The sequence below is a fragment of the Labrus bergylta genome, chromosome 17 (assembly GCF_963930695.1).
Source record: "Labrus bergylta chromosome 17, fLabBer1.1, whole genome shotgun sequence".
Lineage (NCBI taxonomy): Eukaryota > Metazoa > Chordata > Actinopteri > Labriformes > Labridae > Labrus > Labrus bergylta.
The window spans coordinates 7,028,190-7,053,554 of NC_089211.1; the positions used below are offsets into that span (position 1 = coordinate 7,028,190).

The window sequence follows — 25,365 nt, forward strand, 5'->3', positions numbered from 1 at the left end:
TCTAACCTCTCTCCATTTTTCAAAATCATCTCCAATATTGATCCTAGTTTGAGCACGTTTCTGCTCGTGGAGCTTATTAGAAACATGCAGAGGCTTTTTAGGTCGGGTACAATCACTTCTATCTGAACCACTTCTCTTGCCCACTTCCATCACTGCAACACCTGTTGCAGTTTACCCCAGTCAAAATAATGAATAATCACATCAGCCTGATAATAATTAATGATTATTTATTTATTTATTTCATACACTTAAATCAGATGTATACTGCGTCATCATTGGTCCATTAGAGTGTTTACTCTGTCATCAAACATGTTTACATCATTAAGTTACAATTCAGTCACTCTGTACGGTCATTTAGTTCACCTTGTTTCTAATATGTTTAACATTTTATTTTCTTCTTGGCATTTTTAGTAAATCAGCTTTAAATACAAAGAGAACGCCTTTCTTTGGGAGTTCCTTTTATCTCAGTTTCTTCATAAAGATTTATTTTGGGATGGCGCCTAATAGCCTAGCGATGTCAAGAACCCCATATACAGACGCTAAAGTCATCTTTACAGCAGCCGTGGGTTCAAATCCGACCTTGGCCCTTTGCAGCATGCCATCCCCCCCCGCTCTCTTGTCCCAACATTTCCTGTCTCTCTTCAGCTGTCATGTCCAATAAAGGGAAAAAAACGGATTCAAACCTGGGCCACTCGCTTTGAGGACTACAGCTTCTGTACGTGGGGCGCGCACCACAACCACCCAATCACGCGTCTTCATCATGTGAACTCTGAACAAATTACTGTTTAACAATAAGTTGCTCTTTGGCCGAGTAGAAGACACCTGTAGGAATATTTCTGATACCATTCGTTGATGATCAGATAAATAAGGCAATACTTCAAACTTTAACAGGAAGTCTTTTAAATATATTTCCTCGATGTAACACATTTTTATCAAACGTGTTCAGAAACCTGGAGGATTTAACTTTAAATATTTTGAGCCGTGAACTCAGCAGCAGTTTACTGCGACTCAAAGTGGTGTAATCAGGACCAGGTCTCACTCTGAAACTGGCCCGTCCTCTCCATGACCTCCAGCATCCGCTCAGCGTCCTCGGAGGAGACGCCCCCCTCCTGCTGGAACACCTCCTTCAGAGCGTCACACACGCTGTTGGGCATCTGTTTGGCATTCCTGCAGAGAAAGAGAAAGACCAACATCGTGTTTTTTACTCAGTCACAGTCACCTTTTGGACACATTAACGGAGAATCTCTGAGTAACTGTAAGATATCCTTTATTAATCCTATGATGGGAAATTCAGTTTTACACTATTGTTGATCATGCTACACACACAGGCTGAAACACACACACAAACAGGATCCTGTGGACATGCACTGATGGAGAGATGTCAGAGTGAGGGGGCTGCACACAGCGAGTGCTCCTGAGGTTGCTGTCCTTGGTGGTGCTCAGGAAGTGAACTGTCACCTCTCCATCTACCATACCAATTTCCAGACTTGGTCCTTGAACCAGCGACCCTCCAGTTCCTAACCCAAGTCCCTACAGACTGAGCTGCTGCCGCCCCTTCAGCATGAAACACAAAAAACCAAAAGACTATCTTCATCTAAAAAATAAAGTGACCAGCTTTCTTTTAGGGATTTACTGAACTCATATAAACAAAGTGTTCGCTTAAATCTAAAATAAGGAAAGGAAATGTGTCACATTTCTGGGAAGATATCTCTTCATGTCCAGCATGAACGAGCACGACCTGTTTCAGAGTTCACCAGACCAGAACCAGAACAAAATCCTGAAACACTATGAAGTACAGCGACCCTTCAGACTCACCCTGCGATGTAGAAACAAGCGTTTTGATTGGCGATCAGGTTCCACAGAAGCTGAGCGTTTCCTCTCACTCGATGCTGCACGTACACCTTCTCCTCCTGGAAAATATTCAGTTTGATTATTAACAGAGGAGACTCAGACACCTCCACTGGGCTGCAGCAGGTAGCCAGGCGGAGTCAGTGCTGTATTATATTTTAAATATTGAAGTTTTAAAGTTATCAATGGCCCTTTGCTGCATGTCATCCCAACATTTTCCAGAAGAGAGAGAGAGAGAGAGAGAGAGAGAGAGAGAGAACGGGGAACGACATGCAGGAAACTGACGTGTGATGAGTGTTTTGTGGCTCTGACCTGATCTCTTGAGAAAGCAGTGAAGAGCGTCAGGTGTCCGGCCTTCGTCATCTCCTCCCACTCTGACCTGAAGTAGAAGTCTTGGGACTCGGAGCGACAGCCGAAGAACAAAACGTTACCTTGACGACGAGGGAGACAAAGACGAGGAGCGTGAGGAGATTACATTTAGTTACAGAATAAATAAAAAAACGAGAAAAGTAAAAAAAACTGAAAGTAAAAGTTCTCACCATGTTTGCCCTCAGCACTCCGCTCCTGTACAGCCGACCTGAACGGAGCCACACCGGTCCCCGGGCCGACCATGATCACAGGAGTGTCAGCGTCTTTAGGGAACTTCAGAGTGCCCTTCTTCACCCACAGAGGAACAAAAATCTCCCCTGGAACAAAGTTTACAACAACACGATAAGATCTCACAAAGTTTTCATTTCATTTGTGAAGCCAAGTTACTGTAAACTCAGAAGGTTGTTACTCTCCAAACTATGCAAAGATGACAACATATCGGTAATTAAAAAAGGCCGTCTTCTCATCCTGCCTGGCCCTTGTGGGTGTCATTACCCAAAGACACCACACGAGGGTGTCAACGTGCCAGCGCTCATCTCTGTCAAGTACTGATTGGTCTGTTGTTTCTGACGTCCTCCATCTGTTGTTTGTAAATGTGTGCATGGTCTGCATGGACTGTGGAACTGAATCCCCCTCTGGGATAAATAAAGTCTAAGTGAACAGCTGATTCCAGTACCATCTTAAACTCCTCCCAGTGAGTGAGTGTGCAGCAGAAACTGTTCATACGATCTGTTCGTGCAGAAGCTGCTGCAGGGAGAGTGTTGTCATATCTGTGTGTACGCTCGTATGTAACAAACAGACCAAAGGGGGCATGCTGTGAGACCTTGTTCAGGGTCCAGGGAGGCCAACCAGGTGGAGCAGAGACCTGTTCGTGGTTTATGCATTTTGGTTTTGTAGCGGACTACAGCGACGAGGATCTGCAGCCTGTTTGGATGAGCCTGAGGAGGGAGGGAACAAAAACAAGATGTCACTGTGATTTATCGTGTTTCAATCTGTGAATCAATAACTTTTATTTATGTGTAATTTTTTTTTTTTTTAGAAGTTAAAGGGGGGGTATGTTGCTTTTAAACCTGGGCCCTATATTTGATTTATTTTGGGGTCTAAATTATTTGCAGGTAAATTACACACGAGGGAAAATTTTGGGTGAGTTTTCCTGCACGTTAAAGTCCCCAAATAAACGATTCACTTGTTTTTGGTTTTTTAGCTTTTCCTAAAGGTGCACAGGGACTCTGCGGATCGAATGGAGTTTAGTAGTTTGTTCCACCACCAGGGAGCGACAGAGGAGAAGAGTCTAGCTGAACACCGATGCGGAGCTGGCTAAACACTGAAGCTTCAGTGTCCACCACATGGCAACATGCGTGAGAGGAGGGGGCGAGGAGAGGACGGCTCTCTACAATGTTTAGATTTTGAACTGCAGTACCCATTTTAAACACTAGGGGTCAGAGTTACATATTGCTCCTCTAAAGAGAGCTTTGTGACAGCTGTTTCTGGTTAAGAATAATCATCTCCCTCTCAAACACAAAGGTGTATCTCTGTAGGGATCCTTTATTTATATATTTCAGACACTTACAGTAACAATCTGAGCCTGTCAGGGATTTTAAATAAGTTACAGCCACTACAGCAGGTTTTGTAGCTGCAGGCTGAAACATTCAACTGGAAAAGTTACAAAAAAATGTAGCACCTTATATTTATTTAGTCCCCAAAACATGTAAAAGAAAAAGAAACATAAGTCCAGGTTTAAGGAGAATATAGTTAAACCTTGAGTATTTCTCTTGAGTGGTGAAGTACCTGCAGAGAGGAGGCGATGGAGAACGAGCGAGGCTGAATCTCAGGGAACAGATCCAGCAGGTAGTCTGTTTTGAGTTCTGCTGTGGTGTGTGGGAAATCTGACAACACCTGCAGCAGAGGAGGAGAGAAGAGTATGATACGCTCAATGAGGATGTCAATCTTTCAAAGCCTCTAATGGTTCAAATCTGTAGATCTGGACATGATTGGCTCCCTCGGGGGTAGTTAGTAAGATGTAGGGGCAGAAGCCAAAGATGGCCGAATAAATACAGACTTTTCTGATTTAAAGCAGGAAGGAATATTTTCATGACATCACAGCAATTAAAAAGATACAAAAACACACAGAGGGGCTGTGAAATAAATCTAAATCAGAGTCATTAGACATCACAGGGTAACGTTAGTCATCACCTCCAGCGCGGTGCGTCGCGGGCGGTTGCAGTATCCGTGTAGATCGTCTTGTCCGGCCGCCGAGCTGAACTCTTGCAGCTTTTCTTGCTCCAGCTCGTTGGTGGAGAAGGTGGACAGCAGCTCGAAGAAGGAGCGGCGAGGCACAGCGGCGATGTCCAGGTATGTCTCCACCAGGTGGCGCACCGAGCACGGCTGAGGGAGCCTGGCTGGAACTGAGAAGAAAGATACAGAAGAGATTCATCATCACCATGAAACTATTATGTTCCCATCAAGAGTTCAGTTTAAGCATTTTTAAACAGATCAAGACCGTCAAAGGGAATAGGTTTCCACATTCTTATCACAACTGGACACAAAATATGCTCTTACATCTGAATCCAGTCACAAGTTTACTCATGAAGAGATTCTTTACTATGAACACAAAGATATGAATTATGCACACTGTGAAACAAAAAAAAAAACACAAAAACATCCCAACCTGCCGTGTTGTCTGCGGCTCTGACGGTGAATCTATCCTCTGGATTTAATCTCAGCATCTGACAAAACAGCTCGACGTCCTCAGGTGAGTTATGAGGATGCATCATCACCACGTCACCGGCAGTAAACCTGCATCGCAAAACCACAACGAACAGAATGAGTCTGAAGAGGCTTTAAAACTTTTACTTTGTGTTCAACAGATGAAAGAAGTAAATGAAGAATAGTTTGTGTGCTGCATCTGCCAAATACGCTACAACGCACCCTTAAAGGAGCAACATGTAACTCTGACACCTAGTGTTTAAAATGGGTACTGCAGTCCATATATTAAACATCATAGAGAGCTGTCTCCCCCCACCCCCTCCTCTCGAGAGTCGATGCTCACACAGGTCACCATGTGGTGGACACTGAAGCTTCAGTGTTTATCCAGCTCTGCATCGGTCTGTAAACCTTTCTGTGTTCTAACCTCTCTCCATTTTTCAAAATCATCTCCAATATTGATCCTAGTTTGAGCACGTTTCTGCTCGTGGAGCTTATTAGAAACATGCAGAGGCTTTTTAGGTCGGGTACAATCACTTCTATCTGAACCACTTCTCTTGCCCGCTTCCATCACTGCAACACCTGTTGACCTGATAACTGCTCTCATTTCTAGCAAACCGAGGGGCGTCAAAACGGCCGTGTGGGGGTGCCTTAAAACCGCCTACCTTCTCTGGTCCAAACAAATCCAGATCATTCAGGAGCAGAATCTAAAGTTAGAAGGAGGACATACTGGCTGCTGTATTGTTGTCAGAGAAGCCAGCACTTCAACATAGCATGTTTCCTTAATGTCTGATCAGATAGTAAGCTCACTTTATCATTTCACTCACTACACATCTCACTGATTGGACCTTTAATTAACATTTCAAAGACTGCTTCTGGGCGATATTCAGAGCTGAGTGTGTCCCAGATTGTGTCACAGTATTTCAGCACCTACAAACCTTTTTTGTTTAGCAATAATCAGAAAACCTGAAGAGTTCATTACATGTTGGTGGCAGATGTTGTGTTACTCACTCGATGTTGGATCCGGTGATATCAAACTCGATGAGCCTCACTTCCTGAAAGTGCGACTCGTCTGTCACTCGTCTGTTTGACACAAGTCTGCAGGGGAAGGGACGAGACTGAGAGGGGACATCAGGACTCTGCAGCCGGTCTTCTGTCTTCTCGTTCACGTCATCCAGGAAGTGGAAAGTGTACGACGGAGGGAGTCTGACGCAGAAACCAAAAAAATAAACACAACTGATTAGAAGTTAACAGGAGACAATGATGGGACAAACTTTCAAACTGAACATGCCACAGCAGACGGAGATATCATTGTGAGACTCACGGTTCATCTTCCCTCAGAGGGGTCACATCAGACAGAGACGGGTACACAGCAAACACCTTCTCCCAGAATGAGCCGAGCCACGGGTCGATCACAGCGTCCGACCTGGTGCACACATATCAGGAGGTGAATAAGACACAGAATCCCAGAGAAATGTCCAAATGTTTTCTGGCATGAAACCGCCTTCATTGTAACATGTTTGTGTAGAACCAGAGAGGACTGTAATTCTGGAGTTTGGAGACAGATGTTGTCCAGGATGACATTTCTTTAAGGTCCAATCAGTAAGATGTTCCTCACCCGAGGTCGTGCTGGTCGTCTGCCAGTCCAGCGGGCAGCAGAGCACTCGCCCCGAGCTGCAGGAGGCGTTTATGAAGCTTCTTTGCCACAAAGTTAAACCTGACGACACAAGAGGTTAATGCTTCTATAAATACGAGGACAGTGAATGTGTGCGGAGAGAACACGGGAAGAGGACTGACTTAGGATAAGAGGAATCCCCCAGACCCAGCACGGCACAGTCCAGCCGGCTCAGAGACCCAGCAGGTAAAGACTTCCTGAAGACAAACCTCCAGAATTTCTGTGACGGGGGAAGACATGGACAGAAAACATATTTATAGATATTTATATCCATATCATATTATTATATTTGATGTATCTGTCTTCATTTTAAAAATAAGACATTTTTACAAACTCAAGAAGTGAAGATTGAAGCCGCTGGGTTGTCACAAATGAATACCAGAATTTGAACTTTGATACAATTTTATTAAAAAATCCAACAATATCAATAACTGACTTGTTACCATGGCAACGATACTTGAAGTCCTGAGCACCAACACTGAGTCATTTCTAGTTTTCAATCAACAAAAATTACAGGCGAACTTCTGCACATTGTCTAAACTGCACAAAAATGTCTGCAAGGTTTGTTAATGAAACGTGGCCGACATGTGAGAAATTTAGACAATAATCACTCGCCCTCTCTCTCTCTCTCTCTCTCTTTGGTCACGGCAGCTTCTGGTCAAAATATGACTCAAGATTTGAATTTACTTTTAAAGCTTTGGTACTTTTTTTATACTATCACTTGTTAAAGTTAAAGACTGTATCGTTTCCGAACACGTGGGAACTGAAAGTATCAGAATATGAAGAATTTAAACAACTTTAGAAACACATCCATATTCAAACCCATCGTTTCAGCGTTAAATTCTGATCACATCTGGGTTTCAAAAAAAAAGTTGATTCAGATGACATCACTGCATTTAGCTTGTGGGGTTCAAATATCTGCACAAAACGTTTGGTGCTTAGCTCAGCTCTGACGTGCAGATTTACCTCTTCAGCTTGTACAGGAGTAAGCTGTGACAACGCTGAGCATTAAGAACAATCAACTGCAGCAGGGCCCAAAATAGAGGCAGCTAATATAGCTAGCTAGCTTCTCCTTTTCCTTTTAACTTTCTCTGTTGGAGAGTTTAATGCCCCCTAAAAAAGCAGGTCGTTTTGAAATCATTTCTTTGTTCTAGCTTCTTAAACGTGAATATATCCTGTTTTCTTTCCTCCTCTGACAGCGTCGACGTCATCTGTGCCTTTTGTGAACAATCACATTTATAGACCAGACAACTAATCAGTGGATCGAGAAAAATAATGAGAAGATCAAAAGTTAATGAAAAAATCATCGTTGCAGCCGTCGTTTCTTTACCTTCATATTGTCGGGAGGGTCTCCTTGTCCGGTGGTGGAGCAAACAAAGGCAACCAGAGACTCTGAGATCAGGTTGGCCTGAGTGAAGAGGAAACAATGAAGAGAGGAAACATGAGGGGTAACCTGGACATGATCTACACCTGACCGTCCACAACACAAAGAGATGAGTAGAGGGGGAAAACCACCCCAACAGCAGTTTAACCCCCCCCCCCCCCCCCCCCCCACCTCTCCTTGCCTCACACTCACCACGTTGTAATCGTCCAGAGGAAGAACTTGAACCTTCATCTTCCTCCTCTGAGCCTGGCGACCGATCCTCTGAGCCGTGTCCTGAGCCGTCCCAGTCTGACTCCCGAAGAGGACCAGCAGAGTCGGCTTCGACATGATGACTGGAAGAAAGAAAAAAAACAGTCATAACTTGACTCATAACAGTCATCCCATTTTTAAAGAAGGACATGGATTTGGCAGATCTCGTACTGATGTGCAAAAAGGAAATGCCTTCATCTTTAGACTAGTTCTCAGGTTTGTCCCTTATAAGATCAAACTAGGCAAAACATAATTAGATCATAATTCATGTTCAACAACTTGCTGACACACTATCAATAAGCAGTAATTAGGAGGGTGTTGAGGGAAAACTCTTAGTTAATGACCTGTTAGCTGTATATTATGGTACTGTAGAATAAAGTGCTAATAACCCCTTAATAATGACTAATAAGGTACTAATAAGCATGCTAATAAATAAGTAGTTAATGTTGAAGTTATGACCATAATAGTAATAGTAAGGATAACAACAAATATTCATTTATAAATAACTTAAAATCATAGAAATGCATCCAGCAAAAGTGTTTAATCTTAAATAAAACAAGTGGAACCTCCTTTCTTATTATTAATATACCATTGTCCATAAACTACTGTCAGTATTTTAATTAATTTAACCCTTTCAGCTGATCATCTGTTTGGGGAACTCTGAAATGTAGTTTTACAATAATTTTAGAGACTTTTCTCTTATTTTCATGTGTTTTCCATGACTGGAGAATTGGTTTAACTGTTTTATAAGTCTCCCAGGACGCGTTGGCACCTTGTTTCTAAGATGACATGTCTTATTATAGTTAATAAAAGACTGAAACGTAGATAAATAACATCCCGCTTACAATGTGACTCTCTTTGACATGACTGAATGGTTAGCAGTTAGCTGCTAGCAGGCTAGCTAGCTGTGAAGGAAATATGCTGATTAATATTTGTTCGTTTGAATATTTTCTACAATAAAATCATCTTTAATGAGAGAATCACATTCAATACGATACTTACGCTGACTGTCGTCGTCAACTAGAGTCTGAAAAGATCATAAAAGTGATAAATAACTCTACTAACTAAAGCAACGGGCTGCTCTTACGACACATGCACTTCACACTTTACGGCAGCACTCTGTGATTGGCTCTTCCGTTAGTGGTACGTTTATGTTGCACAAGGAAAATCGGAAATTTCTTTGTCGCAAAGAAATTCACGGCAGAAATTGCGTTCAATGGCTCCCCAAATATGCAGTTTAAATATATTTTTCATGTAATGAATATAATGAATGTATTTATGATGATGTTGCCCTTTAATGAGCTAGTGATTAAAACATTGAGTTGGTTGTTTGGGATCCCACCCAGAGTCTCAACCCCTCTTCAGTAGACACTGTAGAGTAAGTAACCAAAAGTGATCAACATGGGGCTTGTTCTGAGATCCCTACCTACACAAGAAGGTGAAAATATTAAAGACAGCAGGTATCCTACTGTATAAAGTATTCATATATATTGTGTATAAAAGAGACTAAACAACACATACGATATGTTTATATTCAGTTTATTGAAGTACATTTCCAGACGTGTTCTCCCATGAAGGATCCGTGAATATTTTACAACACAAAGCTTTCACATCAACAAGGTGAGCACATTAAAATGACGTTATATATGTTCAGATTTATATAGAACAAAATCTTTTAAACGTTACATTAAACACACATATCCAAATATGTAAAGATAGTTCCTGAAACATGCTGAGATGTTGAAGTTAAGAGCACTTGGTTATAATTGCATTAGTGAGAGCTACACACAGGCGATGTGTTGTTAGTGAATATATGATTTTATGCATCGTATATAGCAGTTCAAAGACATCAGGGGATGTGAGCAGACAAGTGGAAGAAACCTAAAGTGAGGTATAGGCGTGGATCACGACAGGATAACCAGGAATCTGTGCAGGAGACCCGCAGGAGAACAGGTGCAGCTGGACTGTGCAACAAATGATTGTTTGATTGCAACGTCGTGTGTAGAAATAAGAATATATGCATCACTTCACAAAGTCCTGCTTTTCTGTCTGAGCTTGAATTCAAAGGGTACCTGTGGCAGAAGTCTAGTTTCAAAAGACCACTACACTAATTTAGAATTGCACATAAAAAAAGATAAAGACTGAAATAATAGAAGCTGAGAAAACCAGACTATCCAACCCTACATTTCCCACAATGCAATGCAACAGTGTGTTCTAACAAAGCAGCAACCCTCATCGAGTGTCCACTAGAGGCTGGCTGCAGAACACAGGAAGTCACATACACACCCATTCTAAAAAGCCTGTTTTTACAGCAGAGATGAACATGTTTACAGCCTGGTTCAAAAAAACAAACAGGTCTGATTAGCTCATGTCTCGATCGACACACACTGTACGGGGGGTGAATTTTTTTTATAACCCATCTATTTTGATTTTATGAACAATACATGTTATCCATAGTTAAGCGCTTAGCTGACCTGATTGACAGGTGGGCGCGGTGTAACGGTTTGTCAGGAGGCTTAAAACCCGCCTCAGCTCCAGCTCTCAGCCTGTTGTTAGGTTGACTGAAAGTTAGACTGAGACAGCATTTCCAGCATGGAGACCGCCATCGATGGGACTCCAGCGCCCCCTGCAGGAACAGACGGGTGACGTCGCTGAGGCTTCGTACATTAATATCACACCAGTCAGAAAAACTCTCCTGATACTATCCGGCTTATTATCTCAAATAAAACAGTTCCCTCAAGAATAAAACATAACTTAGTTAAAACTTTTTTAAAATCACAACTTAAAAAATAACTTAAATTAAAACAAAATAAAAATAAGCCAAATGAAACAAAAAAAAAAACCTTTCTCCAGAGGCGCAGCCATTAGACTACTGTATACATTCATATTTCAGGATAACAAAACTAAATCTGTGTTCTTTGTGTTTCAGATTCTCACTCTGCAAACAAGGGGCCATAAACTACAGTATGGAATGGAATAAAACCAACCGAAGACCAACCGGTGATGCTAACAGGGGTCAAACAACGCAGAGTGTGTCTCCCTGGTTATTATCTTAACAGTCATTATTATGTCATTAGGATTTATTTTGCAGCAGGCACAGAGCGGCCTGGATGAGACGGGACAGACGCCTCGGACAGAAAAGGGGAAACAAAGCTGCGGACGTGATGCAAAGAAAAGTCGCAGCGATATCAAAAAGGAAAAACACTCAACAGATGATGTGTTAGTGAATGAGTATTGACCGATACAGAGGTCGTCATCAGATGTTATAATCCGATATGTTCAGCGTATGTGCCTTCAGGAAAACATTTCTACAGAACAAAGAAAGCAGAGAACAATGTTTGGGGTCTTTTAGAAATGATGTGGACATGTACTTTATGCAACAGAGCGCATGTTGAATAAATAGTTTACAATCCTCTCAGCACTGTCTGCAGCACACGAAGCAGGGCATCACAGCTGAATGTGAAGTGAATCATCATGTTTCATATCCTTTTATAAAGATATTAGTCTGAGAGAGCAGCCGTCAGAAGAATTCTAAGAGTCATGTCGGGGGAAAATAAGTGCTAAATCCACAATCTGACTTTAAATACTCACAGTATTTGTGAATCTGTATTCCCTTCTGAATCTGCTTCTCCCCGGTCTGAAATACCCTGTACAGGAGGGACTCTTCTGTAAATGTCTGACATGTTACTTTGGTTGACAAGAGACGTGTAATATTATTTAAAGGAAGAGATTTCCAGAAAAAGGCACGCAGCGTTTAAGAATCTATAATAAGGCAAAGAACAGTTGGTCTTTAAAAAGTGAGGAGTGTAAAACACTTGGCTCTAAATATATCAAACAAACAGAAAACAAAAACAGAGTAACAGCAGTGAAATTAAAACACATTAAAATAATTATTTCACCAAGTACTGTCTGGTTAATACAGGGAAGTGGCTCAGCTACAAGCTCGTCTACATGATGGCAGGTTCGCTCACAGCAGCTTGATGACCATGCAAGGATACAGAGAGCTGTGGTCAGAGGAGGAGGAGGAGGAGGAGGGGCTTCAGCTCTGATAGAGGCGTATACGCTGAGATATGTTGCTACGACACAGAGGGCAGTTCTGCATGGCGTCGTTGCACACCTGACAGCAGCACACGTGACCGCAGGGCAGGAAGATGACCTGAGACTGAGAGACGGGAGGAGAACACAAGGTCAGTGCTCTTTTTTTGTTTGTTTACAGTCAGTTATTGGACGGACTTTCAAAGGTTAGGTAGGGTATAAATCTCTTCAGTAATGAACAGAATTAATTAATTCAGAACATGAATTAGTAGTGATGAACAAAACTCAGCAGTTAGAGAGTTGAGTGTGGTATCTCTTTGAAGTGTTACAAAATCAGAAGTGATAAAAGTTTAAGTGTGAGGAATTAGTCAGGGTGTAAGTTTGTTCTAAAACTGGGATTCTCAAAGACAAAATCAAAAGAAACTTAGAATCCTTAAAACAACAAAAACACAAAAGACTGAGGGTAATACTTTGAGGGTTTTTCTTACCCCGGTCTCCATGCACACCACACACTCCGAGCTCCCTGGACCCTCCACAGGGCTGGGTGCTGAAGGGGTGACGGGGGTCCCCGGGGTGAGCGGAGGGCTGGGGATGTGGATGGCTGAGGTGGTGGGAATCGATGGAAGGGGAGAAGGAGACGGAGCTGAGGGTCTGACCTCTGCCTCCTCCTCCTCCTCCTCCTCTGGTGCAGCCTTACAAGCTCCTGGTAAAGGAGGAGATAATCAACAGACAGCAACAAGAAGACTTTTCAATGACATCACTTATACGTTTAAATTACCAAAACATTGATTTCCCTTTCTTTTTAATCTTAACTCTCTTTCCTGTTTTGTTTCAGCACTTCGTGTTTGTCATGATTGTTGAGGCTGCATAGATCACGTCTTTGCTGTTTTTCTTTACCAGTGAGGGCAGAGATTCTTATTAGGGGTTTGAAAACACTCACATCAGGTTTGTCACAGTATGTAAAATGTACCTGCAGGCTTGTGATCTCGAGCCCATTTCAGGAGAGCTTTCTGGATTCCTACTTCGTTGATGCCGAGCTGAGAACAAAGAGAAACAAACTAAATTGATTATTCTGCACATTTAACATTCCACTATTTCCTGCATTATTTTCTTTGGCTACTTGGGGGCAGCACACCAATCTGGTTTTAAGCAGATGTGGCTCACGTGTAACATAGTTATGATCAAACGTTGAAAAGAGCTGCTTTAGAATCATTTTTCTTTCGGTTGCAAAGAAGTATTGGAAAAGACAGAAAAGACTTTTGTTTCAGAGTAATATTTGTGGAAATGGTTTACAGGAACACAACGTCTGACAAATGATGAAATGAAAATAAAAAAAATCTAGAGCCATACGGATATCCAGAGGTCTTTTTTTGCTTTACAAAGCAGCCTCTTGAGAACCTCTGCAGACTCATGTCTTAACAGAAAAACGTTTTTTAGTTTTTTTAATTGTTGCTGAAAAATGTCCTATATCAGCTGATGCATGGTCAGGATAATCAGAGAGTTGTTCTCCTCTAAACCAGAGGTGCACTTGATCTCCTACTGATAAATCTCTCATGATATTTTTCTAAAAAGCATTTACTTGATTCAGCTTTAAAAGAGAAGAGTGAGAGGAGTATGAGAGTAAAAGTGAGAGATAAAACAAAGGTTTCCAGGTTAACAGCTGTGTTCATTCAGGCTGGTGTTCAATCTGTTCAAAGTGAAACAGGTCAAATGTTTTAGTGATGATTTAGCAGACAGACCTTCTTGAGGTCCGATGAGTTCATGTAGCGAAGCTCCTCAGTGGTCACTCTGTGGTGAGCGAGGATGGGCAGGTAGTGCTGAGCGGACAGTCTGCACAGCAGGTTCACTAACTCCTTCTCCACGCCTGCTTCCTGCAATGAGAAGACATTTAAGATTCATCACAGTTTGGTTTCCCGATGATTCTGTGCCTCCCTTCTGCTCTGTAACTGTACCTGCATGCGCAGTGTGAGCGGCTTGGCGTCCAGCAGTCTCTGGTACTGAATCATCCAATAGTTCTGCTGGTTGGACTCTGACTTCTGCTCCATCTCCGCCTGAGGAACACAAACAACTTTTATTTAATGACTTATATATTGAGGTTTAAAATAACCACTAACAGATGTTTGATAGCATTAATACAGATGTTTGTAATAAGCTAAATTTAATCAAATAAGAAAGATGAATGGAGGTGAAAACAGCGTTTTCCTCACCAGAACCACCCGCAGCTCCTGCTCTCTCTGGTCTTTCTGCTTCAGCAGCTGCTGCAACAAATCACTGAGAGCCGAGCGCTGCTCCACCAGAACCTCCTGCACACACACACACACACGTACACAAATACAAACTTGTATTGTAAATACACATAGCGTCACTTGAGGTAGGAGTGAAAATACTCACAGATCAATAAATACTGTTGAGAGCTTAAAGAGCACTTTGTTGTGCTCCAAAAAGAATAATTAATATCCCTCGTTGTATCTATTTAATTGTGACTGTTATTTGATCCTTAGTGTGTTCAGTGATTGGTTATTCCCATGGAGTAATGACATGACATTTGCCAAAACAAAACAAGAGGCAGAAAATAAATCTGGTAATGTGGGAGGGCAAAGTAAGAAGGCAGTGACACGCACCTGCAGGTTCTCAGTGTCCAGATTTCTTCTTTTAATCTCCAGTTTAGTCAGCTGCATTAACTCACTCTCTATGAGTTTGATCTGGGGACAGTGGAGAGGCAAACATGAAGCGAGCAGGGAGTCAGGATGAAAATGTAGATGAAATGATTTTCTGTCCGTGGGAACTGTTTCACCCAACAGCTAACCAAAAGTATAAAACATATTTAGCAAATGTGAGTGAAGATGAATTAGTTATGGCTGGATGCAGCTGAAAGACACAGAATATCAGAACAAAAAGAACGGACTTTATTCTTAGTCTGTGCAGGTTTTATACTCGTCTTTACCTGCAGAACTTTGTCACTTTTAAGAGCCAGAGAAAAAGCAAAAACCAGACCCCGAAATCATAGACTTTATACAGTGTGCTAAGTTCAACCTTTTTTACAATGACCATCTTAGGTTTTTGTAGCCAGAACTGAACATATTTCTATAAGACAGTATGCATTTCTTCTACTTGATTTACTAATCCCTGTCCCATAAAAGTAGGAAGAAGAATATGTACTTTGAGTGTTTGTTGAGGTTTTCCAGCTTTTGTCAGACTAAACAGAAACAGGAGTCTACATCTTCTTCTGCAGAACTTTCCCCTACTGGATCACTACCATTAAAAAACCAGAGACCAGTGACAGATCTGACCCTCCCCAGACCCATTTCCAACCCTCCACACAGACCTGGTTGCGGATGTATCCGTGTACAGCGTCTTTCTGCAGCTGCAGAGCCTGGAAGGCAGCTTTCTGCATCTCTTCCTACAGAGAACAACAAACACGACAGCTCATAGTCCACCATGCTCTCATGATACAGATAACAACCACAGGAAACGAACCCCGGCTTTACGTACCTCCTGTAAGATCTGGGCGATGGCCTTGGATTTGTCCAAAACTTGAAGGGACAGCATCTTGTCAAACTTCCGGTCCAAACTCTCCATACTGTTTCAACACAGAAGAGGAGAAACTAGACGCAGAGTCTAAAACATGTAGCTGACCAGTTTGCAATGCTGACATCCAGCAGGCTTATATCTGCTGTGTGTGTGTGTGTGTGTGTGTGTGTGTGTGTGTGTGTGTGTGTGTGTGTGTGTGTGTGTGTGTGTGTGTGTGTGTGTGTGTGTGTGTGTGTGTGTGTGTGTGTGTGTGTGTGCGTGCATGCGTGTGTGTCTAACCTCCTGTAGGCCTCATTCACCAAGCTCTTTCTGCGGAAGTCGCTAGCCTCCTGAAAAAGACTCATGGCACAGCTGTCTGACAGCATCTTCTGCATGGCCGCTAAGAACATGAGAGAGAGAGAGAGAGAGAGAGTGAGAGAGAGAAGAGGGGGAGGTTGAAACAAAAAGAAAAGAGCTGCACAGACCGAGCACAGATCAACCCAAATGTTGAATGAACTGTCTTTACTGTAACAGAGATCAGAACATGAACTCTAGTACTCTGACACTCTAGGACTAGAAGTGTATGAGATTTATTGTATTCAAGGCATTTTGGTCCTGAGGGTGGAGAAAGCTCCCCAAAACTCACTGTGTTGAACCTCTGTGGACCTTCAATTTACACAGAAAAGAGCTCTGTACATTTATAAAGTTAAAACTGGAGTTTTGTTCTGACACCAGTCAAAGAAATGTAAGTGTTTCCCAGCTTAAATAAACAAGTCTAAGCCTAATCAAGTATAAAGATTTGTGGCTGGCAGGGCTATAATGGAATTACAGAAAAATGTAAAGGTAAACCACGTGAACAAAGCTACATACCTGCCACCTCCCTCTTCCTCAGTGAATTAGTCTCCTCCTGAGTGATGGCAGTCAGATGCTCCATACGAATCCTGAGGGAAGCAAAAACAGTTTTTATCCGCCCACAGTGACTTCATATCCAGTCATTCAGAGTCTTCAATCCCAAGAGAAGAAGCTTTTTTGAGCATCACTGAGTTAAATTCTATCCCCATGAAATGATTTGCTGCACACTGAAAGTGAGTGTACTATGACTTTTCTGTGAGAGAACAACTAATTCAGCTGAAGCTTCCTCAGGTTCACCCAGCTTCATCCTGCATAATAAGTATTTTAAAGTGATTGGAGGGTTCAGATGATTAGAAAGAAGCTTAAAAGTCCATTAACTTCTCTGCCGTATCAGGATCATCCAAATGTTACAAAATGATTGCAAATCCAGGTTAGCATTTTTTTACATTTACTTCTTGTTATTGATCTGCGAGTAATTTAAGTGTCCCAGGAGAACAGAATAAAGATATGAACACTTCAGACTTTATGTTTACTTTTTCAGTTCATGGCTTTAACATGAACTTCTCATTTGCAGTTAACACAAAGAAAAGCTGAGGGTGATGGTTTAAGTTATTATTTATACGATTTGGAAACATTTTTAAATTTGAACTGAAGATGGAGCTGGAAAAGTAAAGTTGCAGGCCCTCCTTTGGCAGTCTTTCAATAGGATTTACTTGATTTCTATTTTTATTCTATTGTTTTTGTGGCTAGTTATATGTTTATATGTTTGTGTTCTGTTTGCTTGTTTTAATGTGCTTCTATTCTCCACAACATTTGGAATGAGGGTAACGTCATGTCCTTGTGAGAATAAATCAAGGTTTGAATTGAATATGTGTCCCATGACCGAGGAGAAAAGATGTCTGACTGAAAAGTACTTTGTGCATCTGACATAGACATTGTTCTATAAATAAGATCTGCCTCCTAAGTGGGAGACGATTGGAAGAGTGCTGCTCTGTGTGGCTGTAATAGATCTGGATATTATGTATCAGTAGTCAGTGCACTCACCGATCCTCCTCCATGGCCTGAAGAAACTCTGCACTCTTTTTCTGCCTGCAGAGATCAAAGTAGTAACACTCTTTGTCAGAGAGTTGTACGTGTAGACGATGTGCTCATTAAGCGCTGATTGAGTGACACAAAAGACACCAACAAAACACACAGTCCAATGATAATATAGCCCACCTGTTTTTGTCCATCAGCATGTTGCTGATGCGGCCGCTGATGTTGTCTTCAGCGTATCGGATTCTCTCCAGCACCAGCAGCCTCTCGGCGTCCTGAGCCCTCTGCTGCTGAGAGACGCCCAGCTCCACACGCTCCTGCTCCTACACGGCACACAGAGCACACACACACACAAATCAATACAGGACAAACAAAGGAACTGCTTTCAAATCAAACATCTTCTGTTGTTGTTGCTGCCCAATCGCCTGCTTTAGAAAGATCTTAAAACTAAACTTCTCACTTTGTTAAAGGGGCCTTAGATCTCTATTAAGCTCAATGTTTATATGACAAAATAAGCTCAGAGAACGAGCAACAGGGATTACTGAGGACACATGGCTTTGTCAAAGAATGGATACAAATCCTGTGTATCCAGCAGGTGAAAGTTTTGCGTACCTGTCGCACTGAGTTGAGCATGTTTTCCTTGCGTGATGTGTTCATGAGAAGAAGCTGTGTGTGCTCCTTCTGCTTCTCCTCCAGGTGACGCTCGAAGGCGATTTTCTCCTGTTTCTTCTCCTCCTGAAAGACAAAGAGAAAAGTCACCATTATTATCTTCACACTGAAGCAACTTCTCAGCTTTGCTTCAGGTCTTTAAATGACTCCAACTCTCTTCAGGGCTTCACATCTTATCTGCAGTTTCAAACACTACCACTAGTAGAACAACAGGCGGTCTAGTGTCTAATCATTTTAGTTTGGGTCTTCAGAATTCATTCCAACATCCAACATGAGACTGACTGAATCTAACAGCCGTGTGTTTCTGACGTCACTCACCTTTCTCTTCTCGTAGTCACTGAATTTGTTCTGCAACAGAGAATGTGAAGAGAGTTCATTCATTTTCTGTTTTCACCAACAGTCATCAGAGTTAAAGCAGAAATCAGGTCAGTGTGGTGATGTGAGTGTCAGTGTGAGTGTACCTGCCAGGCCTCCTCCAGACCATCCACACAGTCAGAGTTCTGTTTGCCACAGTCACTCTCCAGGACAGGGAGGAGGTACTGGGACGGGGGGCAGTACTCTTCTCCCAGTTCTGAAAACCATCATCAACCATTAAGTCACACACTGTTGTCTTTTAAAGTCTGATGTAAGGACACATGAACACCCTTCAACGTAGAAAGTGCTCAGGATAACAACAGATAAGTGGCAGTTACATATGAGCAGGGGTGAAAGTAGTTGGAAATGATTGCTTGTGTGTGTGTGTGTGTGTGTGTGTGTGTGTGTGTGTGTGTGTGTGTGTGTGTGTGTGTGTGTGTGTGTGTGTGTGTCTTGTTGCAAGCCTTTAGCAGCATAAATTAAACCCTCACCGTCGCAGAGAAAGCGTTGGATACTCTCTGTTCCTTCTGAGCACACAGATGCAGGTGGATATGACATCATGGCAGCATCCAGGGTAAAGCTCTGTGAACACACACACACACACACACACACACACACACACACACACACACACACACACACACACACACACACACACACACACACACACACACACACACACACACACACACACACACACACACACACACACACACACACACACACACACACACACACACACACACACACACACACACACACACACACACACACACACACACAGAGAGAGAGAGAGAGAATGTAAGCTCATATCACATTTTCTACCCTCGTTTTATTCCTGTACGTCTGCCTCCAGAGACACACCTCCAGCGTTCTGATGTAAGCGACAGCTTTGGGCAGCTGGGTGATGTTGTTGTCGCTCACGTCTAGAGTCCTCAGGCTGCTCAAAGAACCAACTGAAGCTGTCAGCTCACTGAGACTGTTACCTGCACAGATAAACACATAACTTATGTTTATTGTCTTGTTCAGGTTCTGGAAAGTAAGCAGGAAGCAGGAAGCAGGGAACAGCGTACCTTTTAGATTTAGAGTCTGCAGAAGCCGCAGATCAGCAATAGAGTCCGGCAGAGACTTTAAACGGTTCTTTTCCACATTTAGGATCTGACAGGACAGAAAAATAAAAACAGACAAAAATTGATTATTTCAGTTTCATTCACACACGATTTCCTTTGTACCAGGAGTCAGGGTTAATATGGTGTTACCTGCAGTGACGCCAGCTTCCCGATGTTATCAGGCAGTGAAGTGATCTTGTTGTCATGCAGGTCTAAAACCTTTTAAAGCAGAAACATTCAGTCAGACATTCAAGTTTCTAAGCGATATTAGATCAGGGTTTTTTGTCCATTTAGGCAAACACTGTAAATTCTACATCTCCAGGTGCGATGCTTGCTAAGAGTTTGACATGAAACGAAAGGTTCAGAAGCAAACAATCAGACTAACACATGATCAGTCTGAATTAAAAAACAGTTAAAGCTTTTAGGCTCGAGGCTCAAATGTTTTACAAAATACCCTGGCGTGACTGTGAGGCCACCATCCCTCCAAAATAACAAATTCAACTCGAGCCAGAAGTGAGTTCTATCACAAACTGAACTCGGCTTGCATGAGGAATATAATACACATCCAAAAGAGAGGAATATCGATTTTTCTAAAGTGAGTTGACGTAAAATATTGGATACACAAAGTTGAAACTTGTTCTGTGTCTATATTTTGTGCTTTCGGAGCTCTAACTGAGTCCAACATGTGTTGTCGAGCTTCATAAATAACTAAATTGTAATCCATTTTTTATTACCTTTAAAGTGTACAGATTGCTGATGTCACATCCTTTGGGCACTAATGACCTCAGCTCGTTGTTATGAAGGATCAGGACCTGAAGGAGAGCAACAGAGGAGATGTGATAAATGACCCCACACACACACACACACACACACACACACACACACACACACACACACACACACACACACACACACACACACACACACACACACACACACACACACACACACACACACACACACACACACACACACACACACACACACACACACACACACACACACACACACACAAAACGAAGGGTAGTTGTTTTTGTACAGTAACATAAATAGAATAAGAAAATCTGTAAACTTTCACTTTTCAACATGAGAGAAATCTGACTACTCCTCGAGACAATAATAGCTGCCACATATTCAAATACACATCATAAAGAAATCCCTCTGTTCTTCATGGCCATCGTCACCATGTTTTATTCTTACCTTCTTCTGCAGCACTTTGCAAATGGAAAAGATACTCGAGGGAACCTGCAGAAGAACAGGTCATACATTATATTATCTGAAGTGCTAACATGGATCATATAAAGATAGACATTAAAAGGGGAGTTTGCAGTTCTTTGTCTTTCATGAATTGAAATCCCAGTGTGTCAAAGATCATTTGTCCACAGAGTTTTGCAGGAGAAACGTGGATTTTAAGCAAAGTGTCTGCACAATAAGAAAGAAGGAAGCATCTAAAAACACAATGAGAGCTTCAAACCAGAAACATTGGGCGTTAAATGATTAGACTCTCTGTCACAACTGTTCATCAGTGAGGCCTGCTGACAGGAACATCTCACCTCCGAGAGCTCACACGCTGAGATGTCCAGGTTGTCATCAGCACCAGCTTCCTTCGACTAGAGTACAAAGAAAAGTCTTTGTTATGTTAGCAGAGAGAATACTTCCACAGGCGAGGGATAATGATATTTAAAAACTGTCTTGTTATTCCAAAAACATGGCTCTGTGTTGTCTCAGTGATGTCATACAGGTCGCTGACCCAGCAGCATGGTGACATAAACACGCTCTTCTTACCCGGCACAGCTGATACTCCAGCCTCTTCTGGGAGTCCTCGCTGGGCTTCCTCTTTCTGAAGAACAGAGGCATGGTGAATCCTCCTGCTGTCTCTCTGCCTGCTGTGTTTCCCTCCTCTGCCCCCCTCTTTAACTCGATCTTCTCCAGCGGGCTGATGGACAACAACTGCCTGCACACTGGAAACTAAGAAAGAAGAAAAGGAGGTTAAAATGGAGAAATAATGCACATTTAGGGCAAAATTGGTTTATCAATTTTACAAGCTAGGAACAAAAAGATATCATGTTTAGAAAATTCAGAAAAAACACGTTCAGAAAATGAACAGCCGCATTAGCATTCAGTGTGAGTCCTGTTTCTGCTCCACTGTTTACTAACTAGTCTCTATCTTTGTGTGTTTGTCTGCTATTTTGATGCTGGTTGATTGTTGACATGTTTTTTTCAGCTGATTAAAAGCCTCATCTGGATGCTACAGGCTAAAACATCTCTGAAGAGCTGTGGGAAGATGTATAGTGTGGTTATACGCTGGAATCAAGAATTGATCCTAACAGTGGCACCTTTTTTATTCCAACACACATGGTCCTTTGAGACATTTCTAATATAGAAATATCTATTCCTGCAGTTTGTTGTACAAAAAAAAACAATGATTTAACTCAGAAACAGTTGGTTGCACACATTCAACCTTCAGCGAGGTGATCTGGCACTACTACCACCCCACGTCCCCGACACCCAGCCACCACCATCGGACTGTGTCGTCCCCAGAACCACTGCCGTCCGCATTCATGCACGGCCTTCTCCGACCTCCACCACCTCTCACGTCACACTAACACTCAGCGTGGAAAGCTCAAATTAAACCGTAAGTTTGGAAGTGTGGACAACAGGAACGCAAGGAATACAAAGGAGAAATCCTTCCTGCATCCTATCTTGTTTTTCTTACTTTAACCTGCTAAAGCGTTTTGAGATAACACTTGTTGTGAATTGGCTCTATACAAATAAGATTTATTGATTGAAATAGAATGAACTCGTATTGATGTTTGTCAGGTGACATAAAGTGTGTCACCGTGGAGGCGAGAAATTTTGCCTGAAATAAACAAAAACTCTACTACCTTCATAAAAACTAACATGATCTCTAGCAGACGGCCTCTTTAATGCTGCAAATGCCATATACTGTAATGACTGAGTACTTAAGGAGCATTCAGGGCACAATACTAACTAAACTGATCATGAGACAAGACAGCAGAGTTTTGACAGGCTTTCCTCTTTCCACCACATTGTGTAGGTTTCTTCATTGAAGTAGAGTCTGCGTATAAACGTGACATGAAAAAGCAGAAGCAGACCTCCATTAGAGCTCCCAGGGAAGAGATTGATTTTGTGCCAGCTCTACATAAACTCATTCCAGAAAGGTTTCCCGTGCCCGTTTCGAAACAACCCAAGCATCGTGTTTGTTTAAAACAGTTTCATCACATAGGTCAGAAAATAAATCATACAGAGATACTGATTTTTGTGAGCACACATCGGTCGATGGTGTTGGCCCGCTAATATTTGGGTCAGGCTCTGGCAGGCGTTCAGTCAATGTGGGGATTTTAAAACCAGTCAATGTTTTATTTTTCATATTTCTTCTTTGTTTGACACCTCAGTGAGCATGTTTTCTGTTTAGCTCTTTGTAAAACGTGTAACATATGTAAACGTCATGTACTATTTGTATTTGGTTTTGTATTACAGATGGGCTGAAGGATTTTAACAACACATGTATTATTATTTTACATCATGGCTGCTGTTCTGTTTATTCTAGTAAAGGTCATGTTTCTTTGTGTTAGCAATTCATTCATCTTTGATCTGAATTTTATAGCCAGAAGTCTTCAGTCTTTTTCCCCAGACTTGACTGAACCACTTTATTTATTCCCCTCTTCAGATGTTTGAATGCTTGTTATCATGGTGAGCTTCAGGGGTCCTGTCGGGGAGAATGTGGGCGGGGTGTTTGACCGTAAATCACTTCACTAATGTCACATAGTCTACATAGCTATCATTAAAACTGGACAGCTACACATTGTATTTTAAAACAACCGCTCCAAGCTACATTTTAATAACAGAGATATGAATATTAGCTCGCTGTTCGTAGTGTTAGCTAACCTCTAAATGTCGCTTAGCTTTACAACTTAACAGCAAAACAGAAGCTAACATGTGACCTCAACCATAGGACGTCTCGTCATAGCGTCATAACAACACATTATATTATATTTAATACTCACAGGCTGCTTGTTTGTGTGTTTTCACTCCTCTCGTCACGGAATAAATGAACGGTCACTTCCTCGGTTTGCTAACGTTGAACATTAGTCCGTTATGACGTCAAAGGCAGGAAGAAAAAGGTAAAAGTAGGTTTATATTTCAGGTTACCTTTCTATTAAGATGATGACATATCAATTAAGAGTCACATCCAGGTGATTCATCTCCCCCTACTAAACGATATCATAACAAATCCAGTAACTCCAGTTTGTCTTCTTCTTCACGTTCTGCGCGGATTACAACAAAACGAACGTCGCCCCCTGCAGGCAGAAGTGTGAGCTGCGTGACCGGAATATGTCCGTCTGGTATGAGTGCATACTGTAAAAAGAAGTCCAGTGTTTTAAAACAAGGAAACGTTATAAATTGATGCTACAGATAAAAAAAAAAAAAAGATTCTGATATTTACAGCGGTGGAAGACGTTTTCAGATCTTTTGGTTATTTATGACAGGTAAACTCACGTACACAAACATTTAGTGGCAATGTTTCTGTACTAGATCATCATCGCAACACATTGATGGACATATTATTACCATGCACCTGTCTTATGAAAAAAGATGTGTGAAGGATTTTCTATTTTGAGTTATAAAGAAAAAGGAAAAAAAGGACCAGTGTGCGCACATCCAAGCAAATTGCATACAGGTTCAGGACAAAGAAAGGTCCGCACACTGTTCAGCTCCCAATGAGCAACTTTAAGAAGGGCAACATGGGATCTAAACTTTGCCCTTCATGAAGTTGCTAATTGGGATCTGAAAAGTGTGCAGACCTTTTTCTCTTTTTGTATTTTGAGTTATTAAAATCAAGAAACACAAACAATAAAATGAAGGGCCCTCAAAACATTTTTAAAAAAAAGTATAAGCATCAAATTCTACCTTTAGTTCCAAAATAAACATTTTAAGCGATCAAACTGCAAAATAGTTTCTACATTTCTAAGACTTGATTACTTTTTATTATATACTCCAGATCTTCTGTATAATAGTCTCTTATTGCTCATTGTTTTGCAAGAGTACTTTGAACCTCTGAGTTCAAAATGTAAATAAATATGTAATTTCTTTGATTCTGTATTTTTTTATCCTCCATAAAAACTACATTTCAGTAATTGGTAAAGCATTAAAGTAAATTCTTTTGCGCTTGCATCTTCACAGTTTGTCCAGCAGAGGTCACTCTCTACAAAAACTTTTCCAGTGAAAAAAAATACAACATGCAAACATCTGGAAATGATTACAATCCCATTTTCTCTCTTATTTAGTGACATGACAAATGAAGCAGAAATGTAATACATCCACCCTTTCAAGCAAACATGACTCACATGTTTTCACGTGTTTGGATGTGGTTTTAAGTCACACCACATTTTAATGCTGTTTGGTCACTTCTGCTGGTTGGTTTTGTGGCAAAGAGGACAGTTGAGTAGATTCACATGAGCTGTGTTCTTCCTCTTCTCGTAAATAAGACGATCAACATGACAAGCTGTGGGACTGTGGATCACTGAGCAGTGTAACGTGACCTCAGCTGG

At 41.7% G+C, this 25,365-nt stretch overlaps 2 protein-coding genes across 2 annotated transcripts; both read right to left on the minus strand.

Annotated features, from left to right (window-relative positions):
• Nucleotides 1-210: 210 nt before the first annotated feature.
• ndor1 (NADPH dependent diflavin oxidoreductase 1) lies at nt 211-9,342 on the minus strand. The gene is made up of 15 exons (XM_065965724.1): nt 9,231-9,342; nt 8,172-8,311; nt 7,926-8,003; nt 6,718-6,815; nt 6,539-6,637; nt 6,245-6,346; nt 5,932-6,126; nt 4,886-5,013; nt 4,411-4,622; nt 4,006-4,113; nt 3,041-3,155; nt 2,388-2,534; nt 2,161-2,279; nt 1,816-1,910; nt 211-1,167 (listed from the first exon to the last, which is right to left on the minus strand). The coding sequence occupies exons 2-15, from the start codon at nt 8,304-8,306 to the stop codon at nt 1,023-1,025; spliced, it is 1,776 nt and encodes a 591-aa protein (XP_065821796.1). The 5' UTR covers nt 8,307-8,311; nt 9,231-9,342; the 3' UTR covers nt 211-1,022.
• Nucleotides 9,343-9,751: 409 nt separating this feature from the next.
• On the minus strand, nt 9,752-24,095 carry lrsam1 (leucine rich repeat and sterile alpha motif containing 1). The gene is made up of 25 exons (XM_020640083.3): nt 23,821-24,095; nt 21,578-21,760; nt 21,346-21,402; nt 20,993-21,037; nt 20,527-20,604; nt 19,943-20,011; nt 19,757-19,841; nt 19,548-19,669; nt 19,175-19,265; nt 18,791-18,900; nt 18,648-18,677; nt 18,273-18,395; nt 17,844-17,983; nt 17,670-17,714; nt 16,644-16,714; nt 16,074-16,173; nt 15,756-15,843; nt 15,589-15,663; nt 14,885-14,965; nt 14,471-14,566; nt 14,216-14,314; nt 14,003-14,134; nt 13,234-13,300; nt 12,752-12,966; nt 9,752-12,390 (listed from the first exon to the last, which is right to left on the minus strand). Exons 2-25 carry the CDS (start codon nt 21,647-21,649, stop codon nt 12,268-12,270), a joined length of 2,214 nt encoding a protein of 737 aa, XP_020495739.2. The 5' UTR covers nt 21,650-21,760; nt 23,821-24,095; the 3' UTR covers nt 9,752-12,267.
• Nucleotides 24,096-25,365: the final 1,270 nt, after the last annotated feature.